The sequence below is a fragment of the Polypterus senegalus genome, chromosome 16 (assembly GCF_016835505.1).
Source record: "Polypterus senegalus isolate Bchr_013 chromosome 16, ASM1683550v1, whole genome shotgun sequence".
Lineage (NCBI taxonomy): Eukaryota > Metazoa > Chordata > Cladistia > Polypteriformes > Polypteridae > Polypterus > Polypterus senegalus.
Window position 1 is genome coordinate 36,364,988 of NC_053169.1, and position 25,855 is coordinate 36,390,842.

The 25,855-nt window shown below is 37.9% G+C and overlaps 1 protein-coding gene across 4 annotated transcripts in view; it reads right to left on the bottom strand.

Annotated features, from left to right (window-relative positions):
* The window catches only part of pde10a (phosphodiesterase 10A), a 345,652-nt gene that overhangs the window by 65,183 nt on the left and 254,614 nt on the right, over window positions 1-25,855 (bottom strand). For 3 of the 4 annotated variants that reach the window (XM_039737895.1, XM_039737894.1, XM_039737892.1), the window contains exons 4-8: window positions 19,213-19,336; window positions 18,228-18,277; window positions 11,317-11,457; window positions 8,568-8,723; window positions 7,631-7,681 (exon numbers count right to left, since the gene is read on the bottom strand). In XM_039737895.1, the coding sequence (XP_039593829.1) occupies window positions 7,631-7,681; window positions 8,568-8,723; window positions 11,317-11,457; window positions 18,228-18,277; window positions 19,213-19,336 (522 nt within the window). The remainder of the gene's footprint in view (window positions 1-7,630; window positions 7,682-8,567; window positions 8,724-11,316; window positions 11,458-18,227; window positions 18,278-19,212; window positions 19,337-25,855) is intronic. The other variant, XM_039737893.1, reaches the window with a different exon arrangement.

Genomic DNA, 25,855 nt, shown 5'->3' on the forward strand with positions numbered 1-25,855 from the left:
GATCTGTTTTCAAGATAAATGAAGTAGAAACTACTCCAGTAGTTACACATTTCAAGGAAACCTTCTTGGGAATTCGTCAATGTTTACCAACAGCTCAGACAGCCCCTTTAGAAACTCTTCTTTGAAAAGACTGGGTAGTATACTTGTCATAGCTCAGTGGAGTTTAATTAACATGAATATTTCATTGCATGATTACAAATAATTCAGGAAGAAAAAGTTTCAGAAAAAAGTATCCACTTTAACAAAATGGCAGGTGTCTATGTGTATTTGTGCATCTGTATCTCCGTCAAGTTCCTATAGTAAGGAAAAAAAAATTAAAAATATGCAAAACATTCAGAACAAGTGTCAAAGAAATCAAAATGAATAAAAATACCAAATAAGGCTCTAAAAATAAGAAAATTGATCTTATTGTCATATTTTGCCTGCAACAACTCCCGTTTGGGTCACTTGAACAAGGTTTATAGCTGTAATGTTAATAAATGATAAGTTTATAAGGTGGGCAATAGATGAGTGAAAAATTACAATGAATTGACACACGTCAGGAACACAAAGCTACAACACAGCTAGGCTAGAGGAACTAAACCAAGCCAATGTGGTAGCAACAACTGCCGCATTTTCCCAGCAAAACACTTTGACTGCAAGAGTGTTTCGTTTGACAAGTTCTGAGCAGATTTACCGTGACTGGAGCCTTTCCTGTCAAGCAAAGGGTGCAGTGCAGGACCAATCGCCTGGACAGGGCACAAACTTATCACAGAGGAACACACTTGCAAACATGCATATATCACAGACCCGCTAGGGATAATTTATTATTGTCATGCCACCTAAACTGGTGCATGTGTTTGGTCTGTGGGAGGAAACCAGGAGACCCACAGGAAACCCAGGCAGACATGGAGAGAACGTGCAAACTTCACAAAGGGAGGACCCTGGAAGTGAACCCTGGTCTCCTCACTGCGAGGTAGAAGTGCTACCATTGTGCCACCCCATTAAAGAGAAACAGCCATAAAAATGTTTCAGAATACAGTGATTTACAATAAAAAAAATCTCTTGAAAGATGAATTTGAACTATTGCGTTAAATGAGTAAGGTAGAAACCTTATGCCTACTATATTAGTTCATGTCCTACTTTCATTTCAGCAGAGAGGTTTCCATCTGCAATAGCCATGGGTTGTGAAATAATTTAAAATAATATTTGAGTTCTACAGTAAATACTGTACAACATAAACATAACAAAATCTTCTAATTTATTGGTACATGTTCATATTTTAAATAAAAAAAAGTTTACATAACTATTTTAAAAGGGCCTGGTAACTTAGACGCTGACTCAGGCTTTAAGCCCATTATTTGGCCTTTTCACAATGACAACAGAAGCCTGCTAATAATAAGTTCTGTTACCATGTTATACTAACCAGCATTTAAAGAACAGAATAAAATGGAGCATATGAGATTTAAAGACAGTGAAAGAGTTCATTTAGAATTTGCATCTAGACAGTATATAGAGAATACTTGCAAGGCCTAAGGTTTTTTGTTTTAATTTTTATTTTTTTAAAGAAGAATCTAATAAACCTTGTGGCACAAAGCAAGCATGTGTTAATATCAAACAGTTCATTTCAGAAATTGGTTTAGTCAAATGGAGACGAGGAAACTCATGCATGAAAGTATGAAACTCTAGAAAATATGTAATGTAAGTCCAAGGAATGAAGCAATGCTGAAACAAGGAGATGATGTATCAATAAGTCTACTGAGGGATATATTATATTTGGTGATTACAATGAAAAAGATGTGATTACCTTAATGCCAAAAAAAAAAAAAAAATACTGGGGACCGATTAAACTGTTGAGCTAACATGATTAATGATTAGCTGACATGTTAGCAACAATAAAAAAAAACAGAAAATAATAAAGCATGATCAGACCTGTGTGATTCCCTAAAGGAAGGCACCTAATTATATGTTTACTAAAAAAACAGATTTTGGTATTAATAGAATAATGGGATATGTAAAACGTAATTCTATAAATGAAAAATTATAAGGTTGTGTAAATGTTGCCAAATATTTGTAAAGGATGTTACTTCAAGATAGGAACTGTGGTTAGTGCCTCAAGATTCGAGAATCAAAATACTGCCTAGAAAATGCAGGTGTGGGGTTTCCCGCATTTCCCAGTCAAACACAACTGCGTGTAGATAAAATCAGTTCTTACTTATGATTCATCAGTATGAGAAAGTGCACAACGACTGTGCTCTGTGATATAAAGTACTGGCGCCACATGTTAGTTTGTTTCCTGCCACACACCCAATGAAATCTTAAAATTGGAGTAAGCAGGTTCGAGAAACAGATGGATTAAATTAAAAAAAAAAAACTTTTTAGCTGGATTATAACTATGCATAGTGTAATTTCAAGTGGGACAACAGTTAACAATATGTTATAAAATAAATGCCAAGAAAGAGTGGCATGACAAGGGCAGCATGTCATGTAGGCAATACCTTTTGTACATTGTGTTAAATCTTGCACTAAAAGAATTATGAAATCTAGAGCAGTGCAGGTCTAGATAATCAAGAGACTCCAGGGGCCTTAAGTATAAACGATGCATATGCACAGAAATGTTGCGTACGAACGTTTCCACGTTCAAATCGCAATGTATAAAACCCAAACTTGGCATAAAGCTAAGCAAATTTCCACGGTACCTCATATCCTGTCGTATGCAAGTTCTCCGCTCAGTTTTGCAGACTGGCGGCACCCAGCGTCAAAGCAATGCTACTGTTCCTGTGTGGTTTATCTTTCTTTTTCAGACCCACATCCGCGACGTGGCTTTATAAATACACTGAAATTAACCACATATTGTTTATTAGTTTAATGCATCTGATTGTAATTAACCTGTAACAATATAATGGCCCACAGAATGGTCAAACTATTCTAAATACAATAGCTGCTTTAGCGTTGTTACTCTCACTGCACCTTCTTCTTCTTCTTCTTTCAGCTGCTCCCGTTAGGGGTTGCCACAGCGCATCATCTTTTTCCATATTACTGTCACTGCACCACTCGGAGCAGCTGATCGGAAAGAGAATGATCGGTATACAGCATCAAGCACACGCTGCCTTAGCCATGCTTCTTATTTGAACTGCTTCTCACACGGCAAACGCTTCAAAACCTTTACTGTACGGACCTCACGGTTCAGAAACAGTTTCATCCCAAGAGCTCTAAACGCAATCAATCAGTCCATCAACTGCTCCTTGTAGAACTGTTTGTACTTAGAAGTACAATTACCTCACTGTAAGCTTGCAATACAGTTATAGTATTGCACAACCTGAGCCACTTTATAAAGCTAGTATTTACATATGATGACAATATCATTTTTAAGATGAAATGCAGCAAAATATTTTTATTATATTATACAGATAAAACTTCAACTTTATTTAAATAATCTATATTGTTAATAATTAAAGGACACGGTGTCGCTACGCTAGCAAGGATCTAGCGCTCCGTTCACGGATTGTTACTGCCTCGCACTGTATGCTTCACTGGGGCTGGCGTGAAGGATAGAATAATTAAACATGCACTACGAAGATATTTCAATGTTCCTTAAAAGTTTTGAAGAATCGGCGTTATAAGCTTATAGATGGCTTAACGTCTATTACAGAGCTGATTGTGTGGCGATTGGGTATTTGGAGAAAGAAAAGGAGGACAGGAATTGGAGGTTAGTACGTTTGAAAGAGACTGTTTTAATAAATAATTTTATCGAAGGTTGCGCACAATCACTGCGCCACCGTGTTCCCATGTTTAATAACATGCTTTAACTCGCATCATCATGAAAAAGATATCACATATACATCTCAGTATTTTAGTTATTCAGAGAGCTGCAATATCATGAATGTAATGGATTCTGTGTCCCTTGGGTACACTGTTCATTACTTCATCCAACTCACTCCAAAGATCTTCTTTCTCACCCATTGCACACCCAACTTGCGGTGCATATGCACTAACAACATTCATCATCACACCTCCCTATATCCAGCTTCATAATCATTACTCTGTCTGACACTCTTTTCACCTCCAAAACACTCTTGACATACCGTTCTAATGGCACAATATAACAACCTATGCAAACAAAAGTAAGAATGTGGAAGCAAATGACAGTGGTTGTCTTGCTAATTTAAGTTTTCATCAGAACTGCATATATAATTTCCTGTACCCCTTTCCCAACATACAAGTAGATGTGGTTTTATTTGTGTAACATTCACCAAGTTTGGACTACACAAAGTTGTCTCATCCCCCAAGCTGAAATTAATCATATCATTGTCCCTGTAGATTGAAGACCTGTGTTATTAATCACTTTCCATCCACTGTTGTTCAGTTTAAGGATGAGAGGATGACACAAATACTCTATGTAAAAAAAAAATAATACTTGATAGTTTCAATTTCACAATCTACAGGGCTGAATTATAAGAACTGGAATTAAGAATCACATTTAATTGTGGATCTCTATTCCAACTCAAAGAGCAGATTTCATGCAACTATTTCCCATCCTTTAAAGCAGAAAAAGAAATCTAACCTTAGCCCAAATGGCCAAAAAACTCGATTTAAAGAAGCTTGAGAGGGAAATATTTTCTTAAAAAAAAATAAAATAAAAAAACAACGCACATGGCTAAATAGTAATGGCAGTGGTCTATAGCATATTATAAAAGTATATTGTGCTGGTATATTAGTAACCACTATGTTACAGATATAATGTATATTCTAAATTCAGAAGAGAAATTAAAAATAAAAGTAAACAGAAAGGAGACTAGAAAAATAGTAATAAGGAATTTTGTAATGAAATGTTGATATAGGAAGAAGTATGCTGGGACAAAGAGTGTAACAAATATGTTGTGTTACGATTCTGCACACTGACATACCGAGCTGCATACACTTAGGGTGCACCTCACAGGAGCTGTCCAGGGTACTATGGCATAAATGTTTGGGTGCTATTAACTGAGCTTACCTTCACAATTGCAATTCAGGCTGACATGGTTGTATAGTAGTTAGAATGCCTACTGCCTGATTCAGAAACCTAGGTTCAAATCCTAGAGTTGGCAAGTTCTCTCTATGCCTGCATGAGTTTACTCTGGATATTTCAAATTCCTCCATGTTAGGCTGACTGGAGAGGTTAAAACTACTTTCTATAAGTGATTATGGGATTGAATTGTGGGACTGTGGGTCTGTGCTCTGCCATGACACTCTGTTCAGGGTTAGCCAGCTGATAATTGTTTTTAGTAGTTGTGGCTGATAAGAGCTTTTTTCAGCAGCTTTGAGATAATTTCATAATCACTAATAATTACATTTTTGATTTTTTTTAATTAAAGAAAAAACATCCATGAACTGCAGCATTTCCAGATTTATTCTATGAGACAATACAGCTCTTTCACAAAATAAAGCTAAAGTTTGTGAATGAGATAAGCAATTTCAAATCAGGAACTATATTTCTTGAAAATACGGAGTCACATACAGAAGGTGTACATTTATTTACAATTTGCTGCACTAGGAAGGAAAAAATAAATGCTCTATACATGTCTAGGATTACAACTTACTAGAAGTTTTCAAGTAAGAACTGCCAATCTCCATTGCCCTTCATCTGTTACAATAGGTCACACATCATTACCACTTTTAACAGCCATTCTCTTGTTTTTTTCAGGTTAGCCAGTTGCTGTCATATTTGTTTCTCCCATTGTCTGTTGTCCTGGACAATTTTTGGGGTAAAACCCCTTCTTTTCATATCATCTGACACCACCTTCAACTGTGTCTTCTAAGGCCTCCTCCTCTTCATCTTGGCACACCTCTACCACCCAATCATCTCATCTGTTCTTAACTCCACATGCCCAGACGACCTTAGTCTGTTTCTCCTCAACACAAAATGTATTGCCTCCACAGCAAGTCTTTCTCTCAACTCAGCATTTGGTTACCTCTCACTCTGTGACGCTTCACATGTCCATCTGATTTTTTTTTGTTAGCTTTGTGTCATTCATATACAGCAGACATCTCCTTACACAGCTTACATAATCTTTACCTCTCAATGCCAGAGAGACTTAATTTAAAGTTGGACTGGGGGACAGTGCTCAGAATTTCTTCTATGCACCTCTTACCTTAACTTTCACTGCTGTGCTTGCACCTGCATCTCCACATACCTCTCAACCTTGCCACCTAAGGTGGTGCTCTAAATTAATACTATCACCAAAATCTAATTGCTGCATCAGAATTATGCAACTCCCTCACAATCTTTCTACAAAGAAAGGTTACACATTCTACCCTTCACAGTACAACAGCTTTTATACACTCATTTCCAATAGCCTGAGCACTGCATTGAGATTCTTCAAGAATGGCTTGCCCCTTTGCCTGCAACCATCACTTTGGTCTTTCCAAAATTAACTTGAGGGTTTTGGCTTCCAAATTATCTTTCCATTTCAGTATTTTCTCCTTCAATTCTGTTTTACATTTTGCCATCAGAACAAGATCATCAGAGATCCTTCACACACTTCTCTGCTCACCACCTTCATTGATATCATGAAGCGCTACAGACCCATCATCACTTCAAAATTTGAATTATGACCACCTGTTTCTTCATAAAAAGTGATATCACTGCAGACAATAACCATTCATCCCCACCTTACTTTCTCAGTGCCCAACTCACCTCCTCTTGTGGTACCCGGCCAAACTCCTGCAGACCTACAAATGCATTACGGAGCTCCTTTTCCTTCACCAGATGCTATTCCTGCATTTGCCTTCCCAGTTATTAAACCAAACTACATTTCACTTTTACTTGATCCCTGATTCTTTTCTATAGTATTCCAACATTGACTCCCTACTACATCCTGTCCTTTTTTGTCATCTACTTTGCAATATTAAACTTTATAGGTTGCCTTGTTACATTCTTCCTTGTTTTTTTTTCCAGTTGAGCACCTCCTCTTTTCAGGAACTGCCATATCTGTCTCAACATTCGACCACCATGTTTCCTTGTCTCTTGGCAATCCATTTGTCTAACCACAGACTTCTGCAGTTTTCAACTTGACATTCTTTTTGCTTCCCACTTGCCATCTGAAATCTCATTCCCTCTAGCAACAAACATTTCATAAAATTTACATCATACATGCTACTCTTTCAAATTCTGGACCTTCTGCCTTGGGACATCCTTTTTTTAATAAAAGAACTTCTACAACCAAGCAATACAGTGATACACAACTTTATCCAGTAATCACTGTTAAATTTTTCACCTCATCCCACTGAACATATCACAGAACCAAGTAGACTGTTCTGCTCCTTATACCACCAGATTCACAGGTCACCAGGCCTATTTCCTCCTTATCATGCTGAATACAATCATTTCAATTGCATCAACAAAATTTAGAATCCTAACATCCTTTTTTTCTCACTTTCTACAATATGGAATCAAAACTGACCTTATTCTAATGCTAGGTCCAAGGGAATCATGTTAGGTCATATAGAAACTGCAAAATGCCAAAATGTCACTTCTTCAAAAGTACTTCTGGAATATTGATTGAAGAAGCATCTGTACTAAAAATGTATCACTCAAGTGTGGCAAATATGAAATTGTGGAGGTTGAGCACATGTAAATATTATTTACAGCTAATTAAAAGGAAGACCCTACCTGGACTTGGTGTATTGCTACAGAGGCCCATGCTATATTTGCAGTTGCAACCTGAAACAAAGAACAATTCATGGTTTACTTGGATGAAGGTGCAAAAATGTGACCCAGACACACACAAACAATACTTTTGTTCAGTTTAAAACATCACAATAAATACTTGAACATTATTACAGCAGCAGTAAGCACTAAGGTTAAACAGTTTTAAAATAATTGTGCAAGGGTTTTTAATGAAGAAATTTTATGACAGGATGCAAAAGCAGTGACTGGAAAAGAGTAAATCATGGAAGATAAATAATGCTAAATACAACGGTCTTCTCTAAGATTAACAAGAGGAGACTGCACAATTTCTTCAGAGCTATGGATTGCACATTCCCAGAACAGCAGGGTGGTGACGTACAATTCACTTCTCCTTTTTTGTAATTTAAAAATAAGTTGTAGTGGGAAGAATGGCATTTCCTTTTTCGTCATTTTTCCACATATTTTTTCACCGTAAAAGCTTGAAGCTATGTTAAATGTTACTTTGAAGCCAAACCACTTAAAGAAACTTCACAACCATTAAGGGAGTGATTGTTGAAATCTAAATTTTATCTAGATTGCAGAGCCTATGCAACATCATTACTGATCTTAGTTTAGCTGATTACACCTTATATGTGTATCAAATACCTACCAACAATGAATATAAAATGAGGAAGGATGCTTTGCATAAGATTTATGTATTTTTATTTAACCTGGCATGCTGAATAAATAAAATGATAGGCTTATATACTGTAACTGTTTCCATTAGTGATTAATTAACTAAGTAAAAACACAATCATTTTTAATCACAGCACACACATACATCTTCACTTTTTTATAGTTTATTTCAGCTGTTATCTAGTAAATTAAATGGATTCCATTTTTCCTTTAATTTTCAGGTTACTTGCTCTATAATGCATACCTCCTGATTACTGAGATTGAAGGGATCTTTTCCCCAGTTCCGATGCAACTCTAAAATCCCAATAAGATCTCCAATAGCAGTGAGGATCGGTAAACAAAGAACTGACTGGATACGAGTCCCTGAGTCCAGCCCAGTGCCTTTGGGAAACCTTTCATCCTGCAAACAGAACAAGGAGAAATATGGAGGCTTATTTAATGCTGTTGTTTATCTCTTTAATAATACAGTGGGTTCATAAAGAATTCTGACCTCTTCACTTTTTGCACATGTTTTTATGGTGCAGTCTTCTGCTAAAGTAATTTAAATAAAAATTTTCCCCACATTGAGCAACATTCAGTATCTCAGAACAAAAAAGCAGAAATGGGATTTTAAAAATTTTAGAATTTTATTTTTAAATAAAAAACTAAAATATCACAGTGACACAAGTACTCATTCCCTCTTCTCAGTACTTAGTTAAAGCCCCTTTGGCAGCGGTTACAGACTGGATTCATTTTGTGTATAACATGAAAAACCTTAAACATCTGGATTTTGGGGATTGATCTCTGGAGACCCTTTTGAGTTCTGTCAGGCTTGATGGACACCATCAGTGGGAAAATATTTTCAGGTCTCTCCAGAGATGCTTGATTCGGTTCAGGTCCAGACTCCAGCTGGGCAACATAAGGACATTCCTAGGGTTGTCACTAAGATACTCCAATGCTGTTTTTACTTTGTCCTTAGGGAAGATGAACCCTTGGGTCAGTCTGAGGTCCAGAGTGCTCTGCAGCAGGATTTTTTTAAGCATATCTCTGTACTATGTTCTGTTCATCTTTCCCTCAAAACTGTCTCGTCTCCCAGTACCTACCACTGAAAAACAATTCCACAGGATGATGCTACCACCACCATGCTTCACTGTTGGAATGGTATTGCACAGGTGATGAGTGGTGCCTGGTTTCCTCCAGATATGTGGTTATCTTAGTTTCATCAGATGAGAACATCATGTGTCTCATGGTCCAGTGAGTTTTTTATGTGCATTTTTGTAAACTTTAAGCAAGCTTTTATGTGTCTTTTACTGAGAAGAAGGCTTCTGTTATAAAGCCTAGATTGATTGCAGCGATTGTTATCCTTCTGGAAGTTTCCTCCATCTCCAAGGAGGTTCTCTGGACCTCAGCCAGAATGACCACTGGATTATTGGCCACCTGCTCAGTTTGGATGGGCGCCCAGCTCTAGGAAGAGATGTGGTTGTTCAAGACTTCTACCATTTAAGAATTATGAAGGCATATGTGCTCTTGGGAACATTTAGTGCTGAAGGATTATTTTTTGGTAGCCTTCCACAGACCTTTGACTTTATGGTTTGGATTTGGCACTTATACACATTGTCAAATGAGGGATCTTCTATAGACAAGTGTGTGCCTTTCCAATCAATTAAACTGATGATGGCAGACCAAACACGGTTTAGAAACATCTCAACAACATTCAATAGAATAAGATGCACCAGAGCTAAATTATAAGCGTCATAGCAAAAGTTCTTAATAATTGTGTCAATGTGACATTTCAGTTTTTTTAATCTTAATAAATTTGCAAAAAGTTTTACAATCCTATTTTCACTTTGTCATTCTGGGGTATTGAGTGCTACTTGATGTGGGGGGGAATAATTTAAATAATTTTAGCACAGGGCTGCATCATACCAAAATGTGAAAAACATGCAGAGACCTAAATACTTATGAATCTACTGCATGTATTTCAATTGATTCTTATCTCTCATGACACTGAAGAGTGGCAACATGTCACATATTAGTCAGACGTGCAAGCAAAAATTGCCCTGTACTGTGTACATGTGACAATGCTACAATGATAACTAAGCTAGTAACAATGTGAAAATGAGATCTGATTTAAGATATATTAAAATAAACACTCCCAATCTCAAACCTTGGTTAATCAAATTTGGGGTCACAAGGAGCCTCAACCTGCCAACAATACATTAGATACATGGTAGCAACACATTTCAGATAGGGTGCCAGTGCCAGTGCATCGTAGGGCCTATTCATACATAAATCCAGCTAGGCGTATAGGGCCACTTAGCAAACAATAGCAGTGTTGGTGTATGGCATTATAAAGAAAAATAAACACAAAAAATAAGTCAAATTACATGTAAGAAAATTGTTATGTAACAAATCCAAAAAACTCAAACAGTAGTACTGGGGCACTGCCAAAAGAGGAAAATAAATAATTCTTCAGTCATTGGGCTGATGTTTTTGCTTGGATGTCACTTATAAATAAAAGCCTGCTAGCTGATTATCATAAAGAAACTGAACTAAACTGAATCTTATTCTGCTAGTCTTATGGTGGTTAAGTAAGACATGATTCTTTTCGTAATTGTTTTTTGCAAATAGATAAGAGAAACATTACAGTCAGAATCTTGACATTTATACCTTATCATAAATGACAGCTTACTTAAAATATGGAGACATGGTCATAACCATGTGCAATGAACTGCCCATGCATGTCTCCACCAAGATAAACAGCACCTAAACCAGAAACACATCAAAACCAGGCCATTATCTTTAAAACACATATTTTTCTCAAGTTTGTGGGATCCATACTATTTAATTAATTGGGGGGAAAAGGGCATGATATTTAATTCCTATGCAGGAAAATTTATACAATCAAAAAATTATATCCATTCTTGCAGGCAGAATGAACAGCAAAACAAAAAAAGACACAGACCATTTAAAGTTGTAAATTTGAATTTCCATGAAACTCTAGTAAGACTCACCCCCAGTATGTCTTCCACCAGCAGTGTTTTCCTGGTCTTGGCTACATATGCTGCAATTGTAGTGCCATATGCTATTGGACCAGAAGGAATAAGCTTAGGCAGCCCTTCTTTTGCCCCCGTGGGTGTAAACAAGCATAAACTCTAGGAAAGAAATACAAAAAAAAAAAAACAACATAAAATAAACCAACATTCATCTGTATCTTCTAACACAATGGGTATACAACACTTGTATTTGGGAGATTTGTCCTCCTTGCCCAATGTGTGCCTCAAGCACCTTTCTACTACATCCACATGTGCCTGAAACTCTCTCAACTGGCATTCCCTTTTTCTTTAGCACTTCCCATAAAGCCCGCTTCTCAGACTCCATCATTATTTTTGAGGTGCCTTTCTCACATCCTGTCTGATTTTATATCCCCCATCATTGAACAAGACTTCCTCAGAATGCATCTTATGCCGTTTTTCCTCCTCGTGTGTCTCAATTGCGCTTCCTTTTTTGATTGACCAATCACACAAAAGCCAAACTGACCAATCACACTGCTCACAGGGACTGAATGCATACACATATCTTAGCGTTTTAATACATATCAGATTTCATGTTTCCAATGGAGCCCTATGAAAGGACACTCTGGAAAGCACAAAGAAAGGGCAGGAAATGTGGGGAATTTATTTTAAATTCCCCATGTTTCATTTGGCAGAATGCACACGTTTGGCTTAGTTTTCTTTTCCCTATCCAGTTACTTTCCCTTTCCTGCATGAACATTATTCAATTTATTCTTACTCACACTATACTACTATATATCAGTCCAACATGTAATCCTATTCAAAAAAAGAACATTAAATGAGATTACTGGTTTAAAAGCTACTTTCTGGATTTCCCAGTTTGGCTCTGCTAGGGGTGCTAAGGAAAATCACATGGGAGGAATTTAAAGATGCTATTGAGAATTACTTTGGCAACTATAGAGCACCAAACAGTGCCCTGTTGGTTGGCAACATTTTCAACCATACAAAACTACAAGGGGCAATATGTTGGTAAAGATTAACATTCTGCATTCACTCTTGGACTTCTTCCCTAATATTCTTGGTGCAGTCAGGGACAAATGCTGTGAAAGGTTTCTCTAAGATACTGCAACAATTTAAAAGTGTCATCAGGGCAGGTTGTATACATCAATGCTGGCAGACTACTAATTTCAAGGTGAGTCAATCTGAAATTATATTTGTGTCTGGCTTGAAATGGCCTGTCATAGCAAAAGTTTGGAAAAAAATGTAGAAACAATGCACATCTTATTGACCAGCTAACTTGATCTCATTTGAATTTGGGCATTTTTTATACCGTATTCATTTCCATAAAATATTCGAAAAAGAGAAGTACTAAGCATACGGATCATTGGTTTGTTGGAGCAAATATTTTGACCTTCTAGGAACTGAGCTTGAGACCCCTGAGTTAGCTGGTTGGCTTGCTTTGAAACACATTTTGTTAACAAGCAGCCAAGACAAGTAAATTAAAACTAAGGCAAAAGAAAACAGTTCCATTAGCAGCAGTAATTGGTTACTAATTAACAAAGTGTCTGGAATGAAAACCTGCATCCACCCCCAACTCAAGACATCCAAGTCTAACACCCAAGCCTATCTATCATTATTGGTTAAACTGCAGCACCATGCCAGATACCCAACATCATAATAAGACACAAAACCCTGCAATTTCAAGGACTTGTCTTGCAACTATTACTGAATGTTTATTTAGCTTTGAAGCTCTTATATGTGGGAGCTCCTTTCCTTGGTATGACCACGAGCCTCAGTTACTTTTACTGATCAAATCACTTTTTAAAGCCCACCTTTTCTTTTTTTTTTTGACCATAAAAATGACCATGGACCTAAGGTAAGATTTATTTTTTCCGGAAATGCTGTTAATTAGACTTTGTTTTCCTCTCATGCAGTTATACCTCAGCGCTTATGTTAACAGAAATGGCTTTGTTTATATTTAACCTCTGAGACCGACTTCTGTTTTACTGGGTTGCCAGAAACTGTGTGTTTATGTATATAAATGTTTCTAAGAGTTTGTACTTTTACTGCATTATAGCTATACAGTAAATCTGTGCAAGTGCTCTGAGCCTGAAATGACTGAAGAATGGTATATAAGAATAAACTGTTATTGAAATTATATGCCTTGTTTACTGAAAGGCACAATCTAAATATATAATTCACTAAGGCAAGACAACCATGGAAAGCACGCTGGAAGAGGCGTGAATTCACTAAGCTGCCGACAAGTGAGACACCTATGGCGCACGCAGGAAAGAGCCACGCCCACCAACTCCAAGACCATTGGATACGACAACAACTCGCAGGGCCATGCCCACCAACTCGGACGCGACGACACAGAAAAAATGGCATCATTTATATTCGTTTGTCGTAGAGTCCACATGCAGTGCAGGTCAGGATAATGTCATGTGCATTGACTGTTCATAAAGGCATGTTTCTCGCGGAGGTGAATCGCCATATGCAGCGTGTGAAACGGTTTGCGAGGGGTATCCCATGGGATCCTTAAAATCTATATATATAATTCACTAAGGCAAGACAACCATGGAAAGCACGCCAGAAGAGGTGTGGATTCACTAAGCTGCCGACAAGTGAGACACCTATGGCGCACGCAGGAAAGAGCCACGCCCACCAACTCCAAGACCATTGGATACGACGACAACTCACAGGGACACGTCCACCAACTCGGACGCAACGACACAGAAAAAAATGGCGTCATTTATATTCGTCTATCGTAGAGGCCACATGCAGTGCAGGTCAGGTTAATGTCATGTGCATTGACTGTTCATAGAGGCATGTTTCTCGCGGAGGTGAATCGCCATATGCAGCGTGTGAAACGGTTTGCGAGGGGTATCCCATGGGATCCTTAAAACAATCCTTTACAGCTGAGGTTGAAGCACAATGAAGTAAGAAGTCTTTAAAAAACAACTTTTCAGTTATGATGCATGACTGCGTGCACCATAGCAAGCTGTTTTACACGCTACATACAGCTATTCGCTTCCGCGACAAACATGCGTCTTCTTAGATGCTCCTGCAGGAACACGGAAGACGTTTTCCTGCCCACCAACGCTCCTTTTTCACCGGCCGGCGTCTACCCTCGCTCTCTAGGCATTCACACTGCCTGCCCATTTGCCCGGACGCAAAAACTCACCGACCACCCAGTTAGTCCCTTTCGTCTGCGGTAAGAGTCCACATGCACGTCTGAGCCACGCACCGTTTGTTATGCCGCGGGTTCACTATTGTGTTGTATTTTGCTCTCTCAAGTGTTCCATCTTTTCATTCACTTACTGTTGTATTCTCACACCAACCCGTTTTAGACATCCGTGTCTTTCCAGAAGTGTTTAGCATTCAATAAATAATTATGCAAGACATTGACCGTGTGTCTACCCAGCGCAGACAGGCATGGGTAAGCCGTTGAACCCCATTCAGGCTGCAAGCCGTGGAATTACCACTAAATGTGACTCATACGCTCCCACTCATTACGTCCCTACCCTTTGTGCACACCCCCCTCCTACTGTGGTCGGGTATCTTGGTGGATTATATATAGAAAAGCAGCCAAAACCGAGGTGTATCCCATTGGGTCCTTAAAACATTCCTTTACAACTGAGGTAAAAACACAATGAAGTAGGCAGTCTTTTAAAAAAAGACATTTCGGTTACGACGCACACCTGCGTGCACCATAGCAAACTGTTTTACACGCTACATGCAGCAATTCGCTTCAGCGACAAACATGCGTCTTCTTAGATGCTCCTGCACTTTGTTCACACCCCCCTCCCACCTCGCTACTACCGTGATCTGGTGTCTTGGTGGATTATATATAGAAAGGCAGCCAAAACCGCACAGAGCAATGAAAAGTTCCATCTTTTCATTCTCATTCTGTTGTATCCTCAAACCCTCCCTTTTTAGACAACTGTATCTTTCCAGAAGTGTTCAACCATCATTAAATAGTTATGCGGCATTTGTTATGCCGCGGGTTCACTATTGTGTTGTATTTTGCTCTCTCCAGAGTTCCATCTTTTCATTCGCTTACTGTTGTATTCTCACACCAACCCGTTTTAGACAACCGTGTCTTTCCAGAAGTGCTTAGCATTCAATAAATAATTATGCATGACATTGAGCGTGTGTCGACCCGGCGTGGGTAAGCCGTTGAACCCCATTCGGGCTGCAAACTAAGTCCCACTAAGTGTGACTCCTACGCTCCTACTGGTTGCATCCCAACCCTTTGTACACACCCCCCTCCCACCTTGCTAATACCGTGGTCGGGTGTCTTGGTGGATTATATATAAAAAAGCAGCCAGATCCGCACAGAGCAATGAAAAGTCTACGTCACTCACAGGTACATCTGGACTGTGTAAAGACGGCGACTTGACGAGTTGGAGGTGGGCACATAAGCGAGCAGTGCATACTGAATGAGAAATCAGCAGACTAGCATGACGAACGGAGCTGAATGGACGTCATTCTCCTTTCCTCCCGTTCCACACTCCGCGCCGTGCACCCCCATCCCTCCGTCTGGCAGGAGAAGGCGCGAGGATGGTGCGCCAGTTTTCAGTCACAGATGATTGTGTGTTGGTTCGTTCCGTGCATTGTTACAATGTTGCTTTTCTTGCTGATTTATTACATTACCGATTTTTCAAATGTTAATTTTCTCCCTGTACTTAAAAATCATTAAAAAAAAAACGGCCTGATTATGCGGCGTATGGTATGCCACAGGTTGGCTAGTATGGAATAATGATTGATTAAAGTTTTGAAATATGAAATTAATGCAGATTCAATTATGAGCAAATCTTTGGCACACCTGTTAGAAGAATTTGAGTTCATAATGTTAGGTACCATATCATTACTGATTAATACAGACAGACAGACAGGTATAGATTTAACTGTTTACAGAAGTTCATTAAATAAATGAATAAACAGATAAATAAACATGTATATATAGACACACACTATTGTCTGAATACACAACAGAATGACTAAAAAAAACTTTTGACTTGGCTGTCACAGTCCCAGTGAGGCATTATGCAGGTGAATTGCTGTTGGTATTAAGTGCATTTCTTGACATACTTCTGCTGAATAATTTCTTGGCTGAAAATTCTCAGTGTTAGAGGATGTGCAGCATTGTTCATAATGGCATTCCGGTTTGTTTTAATTCTCTCCTTTGCTACTACCTACAGGGCGTGCAGATGCTGCCCTCGTGATGGATATGAACACGACACTGGATGGGAAAAGTGCAAAGTTAGAAATGTCCTTAGATAGCCCACCAGTTGACAAATTCAAATGAAGCTCAGGTGAGTACTCTGGTGAAATGCTGAAGGTGGTTTTATATTTCATGCAGTCACAATCTTTACCTGCTCTTCATACACCTAAGAGTGTAATCATAACCAAAGAAAAGATGTATGTGTTTCATTTGGGAGGCACACCGGTGTTTTCACAGGTTTTCACAGTGTAAATCCAGATGACTTCACTCAGAAGTGGTTAACAATTAGTTTTCATATCTTGTATTTAGTTTCCTCCAGAGTTTGTTAGAGATGGTTGAAGTAGCCTCTTCGCTGACATTATGTTTATTTTGTTTCTTTTAAATATTCCATATTTCAATAGTTCTAGAGAGGTTTTCTATGACAAAATGTTCATAATGGATCCTAAACAATCACTAAAAGAGCAACATAAGCCCAGCCAATTACCAATGGAGGTGGCTCCCAGATGGAGGTCGTGACAAGCCCAACACCACATCTTCCGAAGATGTGGTGTTGTGCAGTTTTTTCTGAAGTGTTGTCCTTTCAGGTGCACTGATTTAGGATCTGAAGGATAAAGGTGTCCACTCAGGAGTGCAGCTCCTGATAAGATATTAAAGCTGAGCGAGCCAGCCTCAACCACCGTTAATGTGTTGCAGACGTGTCTGTGAGAATATGGTGACATGGAGCATATAGTGCAGTGCATTTTGGGTTAGGTGCACTGTGGCAGTGTCTGTGAAGAGAATGACTTGTGATTGAGTTTTAAGCAGGTAAGCATAATTTAGGAATTTTCAGTATTAACTTGTGCACCAATATAAAAAGAACCTTAGAGGATAAAATGCCTTTCGACTGGATATAATACTCGGCTAAAATATTATATGAAAGGTATTACAAAATACAGATCGGATTATGGTATGGAACTGAAAAAACAATTGATAATTGGGTTCACGAATAAGATTGAACTGTCTACATCTATGTCATTACTGTGCTAGCTCACAAACAGTGAATGTCCATTTTATACTTTGGATGAAGAGGGGTTCAAGTAAAGCCAAATACTGCATTTAAAAACTGAGAAAAGTTTATCGTTCTGTTGACTGCTCTAAGAATCAAAAACAGAGAAAGGAAGTGAATTATGACAATTTAGTACATTCTAACGGGCAATTCGTGAAACACGCAGGACATCAAAATATATACAATATATTTTGGATATAAAGAAGCCATGATATTAAATGCTGTCTTTTTGGACTCCATTGGGGGGAATTATAGATGCGAGCTACAAAAGGGTATGTACTATGTGTGATGGATGGAGGATGTAGAGTGGGTTTTCTTTTGCAACAAGTTCATATGGCTTCCATGTGCAAAAAAGTGTGAATAAACCTTTAACACAATGTAGCTGTCTGCTTTTGCTTTGTACAGGTCATATCTTTGTGGGCAGACAGCTAAAGTTTACCCTGACATGATGCATGAGTGGTGCGGAATAGTTTTGTGGTGTTTTACTTTGACCCCACGCCAGCCGAAGTTTGCTGGTATGTGAAGTACAAATCTGACTTTCCCACCAAAACATACAATACATTTTAAAATGTCCCTTCTTGGCTGTTAATAATCACCATTAATAGAATTGCAAATTAGAAATGACAATTGATTACTTACGTTGTTGCAGTCTCCCAGAGAGTAAAGTGCAAAACTATCAGCTTTAGTAGCTGTTGAAAAGAAAAAAAAAAAAAGTTACTTTTCTATGAGTTACGAATGAGAAGAGAAAATTCTATAAAGTTTCATCATTTTAATTTAACAAACTGTACCATTAAACATTGCTCCAAATATTTTTGTAATTCCATTGCTTTCTTTCATTTATCCAGGATGAAGCAGTAATTTCAAGTCACTTCTTACTGAATATATTCTGAACCCTAAACCTACAATTAGTGTGTTGTCTGACATATTGACATTCAGACTGCCCTACCTAAAATTTTAAAATGCTCAGTGGCAGCACTTATTTAACATTATAATATAACAAAACATAACATTGCTAAAAACCACAGATGGGACTAAGCCCTTAATAGTGAAGGTGGACCAATGCAAAAAGAGGAATGTGTGCTTTTGTTTGATGTTGGGACGCGACACCTGAAGTGGATGGAGTATGTCAAACAGTTCTAGGATAACTTATTAGCAATAAGAACTGTATTGAAAAACTTTCGGGCAACCCATGCATATAAGGAGGACTATAGGATGGAACTAGGATGCAATTATTGAATGTAACTCTTCACAGATCAAAGGACAGGAGTTAATGGTACTTCAGTTCCCTCATACACCCTAACATACAAGAAAGTTGGCGGTCATTTTATATTGACTTTTAAATTGTATGTGTGAGTGGGTCTTATACTTAATCCAAGGCTGGTTCCTAGATCACACCCAAAGCTGTTGGGTATGCCTCCTTACCACAACCTTGTACATTATCCAATAAATGCAGAGTAGCACTGTATCTACTTGGTATAAGCAGTAAAACCTACAGGAACTACAAATATGCACATGTATAATGTGCCTTTATGCTAGGAATGCAGTGAATTTAACCAGGCAGGACTTCAAGGGCAGAGTGGTCCCAATCAAACAAGTACATTTACGTGGCAGTAAAGAAATTTACCTGTTTTAATGATGTTACACAACTCATAGAGGAGTAGTTTGTTATCGCCTCCAGTGTCCAGCCTCTGCTCCATGTAGCTGTTTAATTCATAAACAACACCTTGTATGTTTGGGTCCTGGTACTGCTGAGCCATTAAAGGAAAGAAAAAAGAATTAATTGTAATACATCCAAAATAAAATGAGTTGCAAATAGTTAAACTTAGTAACAATTTTTACATCTTAGACCAACACTTGTAGCTGTAATCAAGCTTTAAGCATGGCCACTGTACTATAAATGGCCACTGACAAAAAAAAATTGTGGTGTAATTTTACCCAACGACATGAAGGTTATGACATTGCAAAATCCATCTATAAAGCATAGAGATAACATTTAGAAACAGACAGATTTAGCAGGTTTTGCCCCTCATGACAGTATAAAAGCCCAGCAGAACTGAAACAATCTTCCCCTAATGATCACAGAACACGGTTGTTCGTATACCTGCACTAACTCATTGCTGGCCTATTTTAAGTTTCCAGTCACCTTAACCATTTATGATCTGAGCCCAATATTCTGGGGCTGTGAGGAAGCAGTGCTTACCAATGACCCACTGTGCTGTCTGTTTCTTTTGGCCTGAGCAGATCACCTGTTGGAGCTCCTCAGATCTGCTCAAGAGAACCATTTAACCTTTGCCTCAAGAGACAATATTTTGATTTTCTTGTTTTGTAGACCCTTTGTTGTGCCAATGTGTGCCTGTTTTATTTTAAAGGACTGTTATGAATTAAATGTGACAAACTGGTTGGCATCCTAACATTTTATTTGTAGTTGGTAATTCCTTCACCTTCACGCAATGCCACAGTGGGGTGTGTGAGGTAAAAGAAAATCAAGTTAAACTAAATACAAAAGGATGTTTGACCTGAGCAAGTCAGGCAAAAATTGGAGTAAATCATATGACATAAAAAGCCACACAGATCACCTACTTTTTGTTTACAGTTTCAGCAATCTAGACACCCCCACCGACTTTATTAAATAGACAAATGTTTGTGTGTCTGTGTATCTGTGTGTCCAGTTGCTCTGTGTCATTATCCAAGAGATGGCATATTACAAGCATTAGCAATGCTTTTAAAAATGCTATACCAAATGGTATAACACAGATGTGCCATTTGCTGGAAGGACAAATGCAACGCATTTTACTACTACATGCATTACAAATACATTCCAACAGATGGTGCACTGCAAATGTTCATCTATGGTGATTATTTAGATTTCAACCCATCTTACATGCTATATTTCTATAGCTGGAGTACTAGAAGCAAATAGCCTGTGGTCACCCAGAGAATTATTGCTAGGAAATTAGCCAGAAGGCCATGCACTTTACAGTTCAGCTGTTCAATATAACAAACTTCATGGAGCATTTGTCACCAATCGTGGCTCCTCCTTTATTTGTCTCTCCTTATTTTTAATTTATAATTAGGCTCTATTTAGATGTAAATCCCGCCTATTGTTTTCCAGAGTGGTTACTGAAGCCACACCCCAAGGGAGGCTGACCCCTTACTACTGCTCATTTTTCAAGTGCTGACATTAAGTATTACTCAGTCATTTGAATTAAGATTGAGCAAATAAAAACAGACCACTGCAATATGGCAAAGCCCACGCATTGCCTTGTACCCATTTTTGTGTTTTGGTTTGGTTCTTTTTAGATTATCGCAAATTTTAAATTTTATTTTTTCTTATTTGGGTGTTCAAAGTAGATTTTGCACTGCTATTTAGAAATATGTTTTGTTGCTTTGAGTTTGTAGGTTTTGCAGAACTTGTTTGAATTTAAACTCAGAATTAATTAAAGTTTAGAATTTAGTAACACAGTTTGGAAAATGTATTAGCAGTTAACATTTTTTCTCACTCTTGTTTTTTATTTAAGATTTTATAATTAATTTCTTACTTTCTTTTCCCCTCCTCAAGTCTTCATGTATTTAAGCACATTGCCAATTTCAAATTAATTTTTGCTGTTATATAATTTTAATTAATTATTAATTGCTCATTGTTTGCTTCTGTTCTTTAAAATATTTATCATTGCTTATTAATAAATTTTTAAATGTAAATTTTTCTAAATCAATTAGTAGCTACGATGTGTATTCAGGTCACAATTTCTGCAAATTTTCTTTAAAAGCTGTATTTATTTCCTTTTCGCTTCATAGTAGGTTGTTGTATCATGATAGAAAACACTCATGCATATTTAAAACCTGATATACTGTACATTTATTTATTAACTGTGCCCTGCTCACATTCTGCAGTTTAAGCATCCATCGGTTACTAAACAGTTCAGTGTAGTGACAAAGCCTATGACAGCAACATTTGGTGTAAGACAGGAGCCAATTATGGACGTGGAGCAAGCACCTACACCAAGCCACCAATGTACCTATAAGCTTCACATCTGGAATTTGGGAGCCATATACCTGAAGAAAGAAACATATGAACATGGGAAGAGTACTCAAAACCCAGGAATAAGTAGATGACAGTGAAAAAATTACACCACTTAAAAAACAAACTTTAATCGCAAACTGGGCACTCATTAGCAGTAATCCATGCGCTGAAAAAGGGCGGGCTATATCAAGTCCTGGTGTCAATGTGGCTTTAGTGATTACCAACTCCAATAGAGACACATCTCCTTATTGACGACTCACATCCTTCAGCAGAACGATATAACAAAATGACCATATTATCCCAAAAGCTTTACTTCTTATAAAAATGTTGTCCAACTTCAAAAGTTAAGAAATCAATTTAGAACATGCTTTGAAACCAGAAACTTGGACAACAATTAGCTGAGCACATTGATATACATGGAGAAGCTTCCAAAGTAACTTGAATATTAAACTGGAAGCACTTAATCCTTTGGATTATAACTGAGCCTGATATTCCATTCAGAGCACAGTCCCTTCTGGTTTTTGTGCTTTAAGTGATTAGAAAGGAAATGCATTTGAACAAGCTGAAAGAAAAAAAAAAAAGAGAAAGAAGTCTTGCAAAGAACCCCTAAATACACATTCCAATTAACCCAGATACCAAAAAACAAGCCCTTCATCAGTGTTATACCCCCCCAAAAAAACCATGACACATTGTGAGCAGATTAATAAGCCTAAAGAAAACGCCAAAGCACACTAGAGTACAGGTTACTCCTGCCAATGAAGGTCAAAAGTGCCCACTTCCACACTGCAGGCACTGAATCCGCCTGTAAATTCTTAAGAAGCAGACACATTTAGTCTGCAGGCTTTGATTCTAAAAGCCACTGTCTACAATTTGCCTCAATATTTTGAACATTCAAGATTATAGGATTTGGTATAAACTGCTTTGTCAAATGTCTCCAAGGCTTTTTTTTTTCAGCTACTACAAACACACATTTCTACCACTTTGTACAACACCAGTTACTTCACCTCTTGTAATTCTAAAATACATCCCAGCATCACCTGCGTCTCAGAACACCTACCCCAGCTATAAAAAGTTTGAACAGTTAGCTCAAGTATACACTTGGTGGAAGCAGCCAAAATTGGCAGACAACAGGGTCTAGATGGAGCACATCAGGACACAAAATTTAACAATTTTACATTTTCAAAACTGCACAAAACAATTCAAGGACACAAGAGGCTACAGTCTATTAGCTAGTCTTAGACCACATGACTTAGGGTTAGATAGGATCACAAACCTGCAGTTGGAGGATCTCATTGCCTTAACAGTCTCTGTAAGGGGCATTTTTGGTGTACCAAAGTCTTTGTATGGTCATCACTTCCAGCACGTTCACCATGCAGATAATGGGATCATATGAATCTTTTAGTAACTGTAGTATTTACATCAATTTATATAAACTGCTAAGGTCTTTCCATCTGTCACACAATTACTACTGGTTCTAGTACCTTGATCTTGGTGCTAATTGAAAGCTTATGATGTGACACACTCTGGAAATTCCAAAAAATTCAGGTAGCAGCAACCTTGGCAAAGTAACCTGCACTTGTGTGTTTGTAACAGTAAACTGCTCACAAAACCTAGTGACATGGAGGAAAAAAAAAGGAAAACAGAAACATCTGCTCAGAGTGAAGGGAACCACAAAGTTCAATTATGCGATGAAAAACATCATAATAAAACGAAGAAGAGTAAGAGCAGTGCAATCGGCTGAATATAAAGTGTGGGATACAGAATGCAAAAACGGCAAAGACAGAAATGCGTGTCAACAATTGCAGAGAGAGTTTATCACTGTTTACATTTAGGCTTTTGTTGGGTCACACAATCTCATCTCATATGAAGACAAGACACTAAACCATGCTAACAAGCAGTACTGCTGAATAATGACCAACTAAGAAGCAAAGAAACATGATGGGTCACAGGAATAAAAGATAAATTCCAGGATACACAATAGAAGAACGTCCCAGAGACAGAAATGCACATTGCTGATGATAATCAAGAACCTTGTCAATTAGTCGAAATGTCAGGTCTTGTGAAAGCATTGCATTTACATCATTACATCAATGTTTCTTTGAAGACCACTACTTACTTAGAAAATTTATATTAGCAATGTGATTAATGCCAAGCTGTACTTTTTCATGTTCAAAAAAAAGAATTGGTTGCCAAAACTGAAAGGTTCTGTTTGCTCTAGAGGAGCCACTAGAAGTAATAAAATACATGGTCAGTTTTAGAAGAACTGGTAGAAGTAACGATTTATAATATGTAAGTCGTTTCAACAGCTTCTTATCTTTAAGTTGGTTTTTATTTGCAATTTATTTTAGGATCGTAGGTCCATGAGATTAACTATTATATATGAAATTCCTTTTCAATGATTAGATGTTTTGCCAATATATTCAGACAGGATGGTGTTTTTGTAGCTATACAAAACATAGGGTGTAAGATGAGCTATACTGTTCTCTTTATCCTGATAGGTGCAAAATGATGTACAGTAATTTAAAACAGGAAAATTATTTTATCCTTCATAAGCTCCAACAATTTCACATATGTTAGCATTCATCATAGTGAACTGTAGGCGTTCGTATGGCAACAGCTCCATCAGATCTGTTGTAATAAACAATGTCCTTTAGAACCATAGCAATGGTGACCTCAGCTGTTATGTTTATGAAAATTCTCCAACAATCTTATGATTACCCAATTAGGAATTGCAGGGGATAATGGAGTATACAACTACCTCATGACTTCTGAGCACTGTTCCAGATAGTAAAGTAGAGTGAGCTTGCATCATTTTGACAGCCAATTAATGTGCTCCCTGACAGTGTGAACGTTTACAAGGTATCGTTACTTCAGCCATCCTCCTGTCCGTCTGTTTCCCGCCTGTGGCCTTATTATTTGCATTGCACTTTCGGGTGATTATGCATTGGTTGTTAACAATCACACACACAGAGACTAACTTTTATAGTTTTGTCATGGCTGGGGTTGTCACACAACATAACCAGCAGTCATGGGCTGCAAATGTCCACAACTTATAAATGAAATGCTACAACTGATGGAAAAGTCACATAGGGTAATGAACTGGTTGACAGAAAAGAACCAACCTGCTTGGGTGCCAGGGTCATAATAACCTGTTGTCTAAGGTTTCAGGTAACATTTCACTTATTTGACAGTACAGAAAGGAGAAAACATGTCCTGCCTGAGAATCTGTCCCCATTTTGTCCTGTTAGCACTGCTGCTTCACAGCTTCAGAGTATTAGGTTCAAATCTATTCAAATTTAACACCTGGGGCCTCATGTATAAACGGTGCGTACCCACAGAAATGTTGCGTAAGAATGTTTCCATGTTCAAATCGCGATTTATAAAACCTAAATTTGGCGTAAAGCCACACACATTTCCACGGTACCTCATACCCCGTTGTATGCAAGTTCTCCACTCGGTTTTGCAGACTGGAGGCACCCAGCGTCAACGCAGTGCTACTGTTCCTGTGTGATTACCTTTTCTTTCTTAGATCCACATTCCTGACGCGGTTTTATAAATACACTGAAACTAACTGCATATTGTTTATTAATTATTAGTGTAATGTATCTGATTGTAATTAACCTGTAACAATATAATGGTCCAGAGAAAAGCCATAGTATTCTAAATACTGTAACTGCTTTAGCGTTGTTACTCTAACTGCACCTTCTTTTTCTTCTTTCAGCTGCTCCCGTTAAGGGTTGTCACAGCGGATCATCGTTTTCCATTTTACTCTCGCTGCACCACTCAGAGTATTTGTATCACTGTACCTGAGTGGGGAATCACAGCAGCAGCTGATCGGAAAGAGAATTATCGGTATACAGCATCAAGCACATCCTGCCTCAGCCATGGCAAAACGTTTCAAAGCCTTTCCTGTCCGGACCTCGCGGTTCAGAAACAGTTTCATCCCAAGAACTATAAACGCACTCAATCAATTGCTCCTTGTAGAACTGTTTGTACTTATAAGTACAATTACCCCACTGTAAACCTGACTACAGTGATAATATCGCACAACCTGCGCCACTTTATAAAGCACGTATTTACATATGATGACGATATCATTTTTAAGATGAAATGCAGTAAAATCTGTTGATTATATTATACAGATAAAACTTTAACTTCATTTAAATAATCTGTGTTGTTAATAATTAAACATGTGAGGACACGGTGCTGCAGCCCTAGCAAGTTCACGTATTGTTCCTGCCTCGCG